This window comes from Cornus florida, unplaced genomic scaffold, assembly GCF_030987335.1.
Source record: "Cornus florida cultivar Cherokee Brave unplaced genomic scaffold, ASM3098733v1 CherokeeBrave_3.0.0_Hap2_Chr01, whole genome shotgun sequence".
In the NCBI taxonomy this organism is placed as follows: domain Eukaryota; kingdom Viridiplantae; phylum Streptophyta; class Magnoliopsida; order Cornales; family Cornaceae; genus Cornus; species Cornus florida.
The window spans coordinates 57,457,833-57,465,150 of record NW_026775571.1 but is presented as its reverse complement, the minus strand read 5'-3'; the positions used below and the strand labels follow the sequence as shown (position 1 = coordinate 57,465,150).

At 36.3% G+C, this 7,318-nt stretch overlaps 1 protein-coding gene across 2 annotated transcripts; it reads left to right on the top strand.

The window, feature by feature from the left end:
- Positions 1–5,520, top strand: LOC132297854 (auxin-induced protein PCNT115-like). Of its 2 annotated transcripts, XR_009479437.1 has the most exons (6): positions 1–388; positions 492–692; positions 1,530–1,702; positions 1,795–1,897; positions 3,870–4,074; positions 4,832–4,969. XR_009479437.1 is itself a non-coding variant. In XM_059794941.1 (5 exons), exons 1-5 carry the CDS (start codon positions 176–178, stop codon positions 5,318–5,320), a joined length of 1,179 nt encoding a protein of 392 aa, XP_059650924.1. In that variant the 5' UTR covers positions 5–175; the 3' UTR covers positions 5,321–5,520. The 2 variants fall into 2 exon arrangements, 1 of the variants encoding a protein (XP_059650924.1); XM_059794941.1 differs by lacking the exon at positions 3,870–4,074 and having other exon boundaries at positions 5–388; positions 4,832–5,520.
- The last annotated feature ends 1,798 nt before the right edge of the window (positions 5,521–7,318 follow it).

The window sequence follows — 7,318 nt, the reverse complement described above, 5'->3', positions numbered from 1 at the left end:
TGTAACGAAAGTGCTTACGTCAGCACAACGGTAAGCTACCAGTACCAGCTAGCTCCCTACAGTGGAGCAAGTTGGCAACTCATCCCTGCTTTCTCTCTCTATAAATACACTTCTCTTTCTCTCTCTAGCCCCTACACACGCACACACAGAACACAGAAAGCAACAACAGAGAGAGATGGCTACAGTGAGAAGAATTAAGCTGGGTACACAAGGTCTAGAGGTATCAGCTCAGGGACTGGGCTGTATGGGCATGTCCGCCGCCTACGGTCCTCCGAAGCCCGACCAGGACATGATCGCCCTCATCCACCACGCCGTTAACGCCGGCGTCACCCACCTCGACACCTCAGACCTCTACGGCCCTCACACCAACGAAATTCTCATCGGCAAGGTACGATACCTTTTCTAATTTGCTTGAATACACCATTTTTTCCAGTGCGAGAATATGCAAATCAAATCACCAATGTGAACAATTTGATGTTTGATTGGCGCAGGCATTGAAGGGAGGGATGAGAGAGAAAGTGGAATTGGCCACCAAGTTCGGCATCAGATTTGTGGATGGGAATACCTTAATCAATGGCGATCCGGCCTATGTGAGAGCTGCTTGTGAAGCCAGTTTGAAGAGGCTCGACATCGATTGCATCGATCTCTATTACCAGCATCGCATCGACACTCGAATCCCTATCGAAGTCACGGTTAGCCCCCTTTTGCCTCTTCCTCCCTCTCTGTAAATATATGTATGTATGTATATATATGTATGTGTATGTGTGTGTGTGTGTGTGTGTGTGTGTGTGTGTATATCATAGAAATGATAAATATTGGTCATGTTGTGTTTGTTTCATTTCAATGTACATTAGGATTCATCTGGTCTTTTTTTTTTTTTTTTTTTAAACTATGTAAGCAATTATTTACCTTGGAATTAGTAGATTGTTCTTTTGATTTTGTAACTTATCAAAAGAACAGTGAGAGCACCCTCATAATAGATTTGTTCTTTTGATTTTGTAACATATCTCAGTACCCACTCGTAGGATTTGCTTCCATATACCTCCTCATATTCTGATTGTTATTGTGCTGTCCTATATTATTAGATATAAAAAGAGAGGCATTTTGCCTCATGACTAAAAAAAAATTACATTTTCTAGGTCACCAACTCCAACTATATGTAATCATGTCTACACTTGGATTCACCTTGGAATTAAAATCATTATGATCAGAATTGTTCCGACTGTGTAAGAGAAAATTTTCCATATTTTGTAATAACCACCATGGTCCACTTTTTTATGGTAGGTCACATTGTTCTGACCCCTGGAAAAGAAAAATTAGCATTGGGTAGAGATCATTTATCATGAACACATTACTTATCCAAAAATATTATCACATTAACACATTCAATCATTTTCTTTAATTATAAGCAGAAGGCATTACCTAGTTTTAAAAGTTGCCTCTTTTTTTTTTTTCTTTTTTTTTTTTTTTTTCTGAACAAGCTTCTAATTCACCTTTTCTTAATCCTTTTTGAAATGTCTTTTTGCAAGATGGGAGAACTCAAGAAACTAGTTGAAGAGGGTAAAATAAAATATATAGGTCTATCCGAGGCCTCAGCTTCAATGATCAGAAGGGCGCATGCTGTTCATCCGATAACAGCTGTGCAGCTGGAGTGGTCTCTGTGGGCAAGAGATGTAGAGGAAGAAATAATTCCTACTTGCAGGCGAGACATCTTTTGTTCTAATTTATCTGTTTAGGCCTTAGGGAGTGATAAGTGTTTCAAGTCCTAAGTTTATTCCTCTTATGATTATTCAGGGAACTTGGCATTGGGATTGTTGCATACAGTCCTCTAGGACGGGGATTCTTTTCATCTGGTCCAAAGTTGGTGGAGAACTTATCGAACGGTGACTTCCGAAAGGTTTGTCTATGTATAACACATGCATTTTGGGTTTCACAATTTATTACAAAGCTCAATAGGTCCATCAAATATAGTTCTTTCAATACATTTTAAAGAAATATATTCACTTCTAAACAAGGCATAAATTTTCTGATGTCGTGATCATCTTTTTTGTAAATATCAAGAACCATGTCCTGAATTAATGTCATCATGATGTTGTGGTTTACTGATTAATCGACATTACGAAGCTTAGAATGTTTTCCTAATCCACCACCTGATGATATTCAATTGGTAGTTGACATCCCAGAAACTACTTGGCCAGAGTCCTTCCTGTAGTTGTTATCTTGTATAAAATCAGTAGTTCCTCCACTAACCTTTTAACATTGTGGTTGTTCATGTCTATAAATGCATAAAGGAAGCCCATTTTAGCAACATACTCAAGCTTTGTTCAGAATTGAGAATGGATTTGATGAGGATAAGCAAAATTCTTTTTTCATTATTTCTTATACATGACAATCAATGCTTCATGCTCATAAAAGGCATCAATGCTATGATGAGCAGCATGAGATCTAGATGTCATATAATCAACTTTAAAATTTTCCCTTCTAGCAGTTTTTAATGAACACTTCGTCACACATAACAATTTTCAGCAAGCATTATTTACAAGTTTGAAAACATGAATTACAAATTCTGAATTATCCCGTGGAGCCAAATTCTGAATTATCCCGTGTAAGCATTAGTTACAAGCGCAATGAAGTTTGAAACCATTATCCCGTGGAGCCAAATTCTGAATTACAGGGTACACTCTTTGTTAAGTAATAGGACTTAGTTTAGCAAATTTATGCCTAAAACTTGCAGGTTTGCACAACTTCTACAGAATTTTCACACATTGACTAGGTTCTTTTGGGTCCTATTAGTTAAAAATACTAGGACTTCATTGTGCTGCTTGCTTCTTAGATAATTATTGTCACATCATTAAAACTACAAGAAACTGAACTTTTAGCGGGGAGAAGAGTCACCACCAAATGTCAAGCACTGGGCATTAGATATTTTATTAGTGACAAAAGGACACACTGAAGTTGTCACTAATTGTTTGTTGAAACGTCAAATGAAGGCCTTTTTTCAATGTTCTCCCCACAAGTTTGGAAACATGAATGACGCCAAGAACAAACAAATCATTGTAAAAGTGCAAAATAGTAACCACTAAATATCATAATGTCACTGCTAAAAGTTGCTCGAATATCTGTCACAGAAAGTCCCTTGTGTTGCAAAATATCTCCAAAACTAATGAAAGACTTTTTCTGCCGTTTACAACATATTCTCTTTTGTTTAAAAAATCAAGCTATTTTCCTAAGTCGGTGTTTATTTGAGTCATCCTCAAATACATTTAGGTTTGCATGTATGTCCAATTATACAAAATACACATACATTTATATATATGTATGTATATGTCTTGTTGGGTCTTCCCAATCTAGGGAGGTATGAACAGTTCACCGGTTAACACATGATAAATAGTTCTCTTTACAATCAATCTTTTAGTTATTCAGATTATTCATAGTCTTATTTGATTAATTAACCATATCAAGTTATAGACCTTTATATTAATATAATCTCAAGTTTTTTCAAATCAATCCGTTCAAATCTACTAGAACATGCTCATAAATTTTATACAAATTTAATAAGCAGGTTACAGGTACATATAAATATACAAAGCAAGATCAACTTGGCTGGATTCATTATCTGAATTGAGCATTACTCTGGCCTTCATTCTGCTGATGATCTTTTTTCTGTCACCTACGTCTCTCCTGCATAGTTCCTACCCACGTCAGTATCTATATAGGCTATTCGGTTTTCAGAAAACTTAGATATGCTTCATATATTGTCTCTGAGCATACTTAGAAGCATACAGAGGTCATTCTAGTAATTCTTCGCTGGAGTTTTTAGGTTATTTCATAATCATCATTCATCTAAATTGGCGGGTATGCATATGCAGTGTTGATCATCTATAGTTGTCGCACATGTATTTGATTCGACACCAAGCAAGGAGCAACCCTTCAGAATGACTGATTGGATGACTGAACTAGAGATCAAAGTGCTTAAGAAGCAGATCCTGTGAGGAGCAGATCTGTTGTTGATAGAGCCGACTGTGTGCTTGGAGATTCAAGTGGATATTTTGGTAGATCAGTTTGTGTCAAGAGGTAACTAGGAGTTCCAAGAATTGAGAGCTGTTTAACCTAGTGTAAATCTCTCCATTGTGTTTCTAACTTTACTGCATTTATTCACATATTTTTTTGATAAGTAAGATTGTATAAAAGGCGTTCAAACGGGGAAGGCATCCCAGGAAAAGTTACATTTATTTACATATTAATTGTTTATGTGATTGAATGCATGATGGAGTGAGGAGACTGTTAATTTGTTTGGTACTTAAATTTTTGAATGGTTGTTAAATCAACAAAAATTCAAAAATTTGCTAAAATTAGTTAATTTAGCTATCAAGACCTAATCACCCCTCTCTAGGTCTAGATTAGAGCCCAAGGTTACAGTCGTGCACCTTTTACTCTTTTTTCTCGTTTCATCTATCTGAAACTCAATGTTGTGTAGATCACCTGATATTGGTTTTCCCTCGGGTTGTATTTGCTATTAGAAGAATTTGATGTTAATTATTGGTTTCAGACTACTCAACCTTCTTTTGCATTTTGACAAGAAGAAGTTTCTGTCAATGTTCAACAAAATGAAGAAGGCAATCTAATTTTAATTCCTTTCCATTGAATATGCTGATCCATCTAATAAATAACGTTTTTCATTAAATTTTTGTTGTGTAAATGTTTTTGCTTGATCTGTTGGAAAGACAGAACATGACTAGGAAACAAATTACTGTGTTAATTAATGTTATGTGCTTGGTTCTTTTTGTGTATGTGAGTATGCAGTTTTGATGCTGACATCTCTGTTTTGTAGTATAACCCGAGGTTCCAAGGTGAGAATCTTGAACATAACAAAAATCTATTTGAGCGGGTTAGTGAAATGGCAGCAAGGAAGCAATGCACCACATCCCAGCTAGCATTGGCCTGGGTCCATCACCAAGGAAACGACGTTTGTCCGATACCGGGTACTACCAAGATTGAGAACCTCAAGCAGAACATCGGGGCATTGTCGGTAAAACTAACACCCGAAGAAATGGCAGAACTCGCAGCCATTGCTTCAGCTGATGCAGTTAAGGGCGAGAGATATGGGCCGTCGATGACTACTTGGGAAAACTCACACTCCGCCCTTGTCCTCGTGGAAAGCTTAATAAAAGACATGCCTGCAACTGTGTGCAAATACTGTGTGGTCTGCTTTTGGGAGTGTATCAAAACTGTGTTTGGTTCCTGCATTTTGCCTCGTGTGCATATTCTGTTAAAGCTGTTAATGTATCATTCTGATTTTCTGAAGATCAGATTGGTATAATGTTCGGTTCATGCTTGGATTTTGTCAGCCGGAGAGAAATTCGAGTCTAGAGAAGTAGAAGAGTATGGCATGTAATAATAATATCATGCATACATGATTGCAAAGTTTCTGGAGGCGAAAGTTGCTTAATCTTGAGATGTAATGGCTTGTATACAGGTATGGAATAAAAAATAAATAAAATTCTTGATTTTTCCAAGATATGCCACGATGTTTATGACGTCAAATTTACAAATTATTGTATGGCAGAATGTAAAGATATATATGTTAGATTATGTATGCATCTATACACACCTGAAAGAATTGTATTATTATTATTTTTGTATCCATCAAAACTTTATCTTTAACTTTAAAGGGGAGATAACACTAGGTAACATACTCTTTAGCGATACTTAAATTATATATATTTGGCAGAAGTGTAAAAAATAGCCCATGAAGTTTTATCAAGTGAGTACAATATTCTTTTGTGGTATAAAAGTTCTTATAGTTTCAGAAGTGAGCAACTTGCCCCCTTGTATTTTACCTCCGGCCACTTCCAATCCATTTTGTGATGCGCATTAGTGATATTTTTTTTGTTAATTCCGAAACTACCCTCAATATGACCGTTATACCCCATCTTCCTATAAACAGAGGCTTCTGCATTCGTTTGTTTCAATCAAATTCATTTTTTGCCCTCTCCTTTCCATTTGCATATGCTCTCTATACTCTCCCTCCAACGTCAATTCATTTGAACATTTAAATATATATCTATATATCATTATTCTTGAACCATGTATATTTCTTTTACTTCTATCTCTTCTGGCTACTAGAAGAGTTTTGGGAATAAAATTATATCATATGGTCTGTAATGTAATATAATATAGTTGAGAAAATAATAAAACTATGAATGGTATGTAGTCAAAGACTGTCACTAGTGGAATATGTATAACTAGAACAATCCAACCTAAAACTGGCACTGGATGGACATGAACCAAAGTAACGTGATACGAGTATTATTTTATCACTAATAATAATAATAATAAAATATTTTAAATTTTAGATGCATGTGTCGTCACACGATTATATATGCCCAACAATTATCACTCCAACTATTTATAGTTGCATAAATTTTAATAACTTTTATTATATTATTAAACATATCCAAATTGTCGTGACCTAAGTTTTTCAACCCGGTACGTCAGCGATGACCCGAAAGTTGACACGGTAACGGATCCGAAATGGGAAGCAAAAGGTAAACCAAGGCCTTTAGAGATATCAATCATCCCTAGGACACCAATGTGACTTTCTATGAAGTCACGGAACTCAAAGAAATAACCGGAAGCGAAAGCTAGAATGAAAACGTCACTCGGTACCCTATGGCACCAATGACAACCAAAGGAGCAAGATCTAGTTTAAACTAGACCATGTACGCCATTAAATGGCTCAAGCAAGATCAATAATTTCCTGCGGAATCAAACAAATGAAGTTAACCTATCTAGGCAACCAACCAAACAAAACCCACAAGGCAGCTCTATTTCGGTTGTCCGAAATGATGCTTCGGTCGACTAAAGTGAGCCAAGAAAAGAAGGGAAATGAGCCTTCATTTCGGTCGACCGAAATGACAAACTGGTCGACCGGTTTGTGGCTCAAGATGAAAAATGGCTATTGGAATTGAGTTTTTACTGTTCAATTGAAATTCAAAGGGCATCGGTCGACTGAAACAAGCTGCTGGTCGACCGAAACAGGTCGAAAATGTGAAGAATGAACCTGCTATACACCAAAAATGAAGAGAAGTTCCTAAGTCCCAAATGGATCCCCCATAGCATGATCAAATTGCATTATATGCTATTGTGTAATGATGTGAACATACACGCAAGTGTAATATGACATTTTAAACATGTTGCAATGGCCTACGGTCTCATTACATTTCATTTACAAGATTTTGCATGCCGAACCTCCAAAGTTGGAAAAATTACATTTTTAAACAAAATGTAGCGTCAAATGAGTACAACTGCAAATATA

Excerpts from the sequence above, each read along its gene's own strand:
- LOC132297854 (XM_059794941.1), top strand. The coding sequence starts at position 176 with ATGGCTACAGTGAGAAGAATTAAGCTGGGTACACAAGGTCTAGAGGTA. Across the intron at positions 389-491 it reads ACGAAATTCTCATCGGCAAG|GCATTGAAGGGAGGGATGAG; the intron begins GTACGATACCTT and ends TGATTGGCGCAG. Across the intron at positions 1,898-4,831 it reads CGAACGGTGACTTCCGAAAG|TATAACCCGAGGTTCCAAGG; the intron begins GTTTGTCTATGT and ends TCTGTTTTGTAG.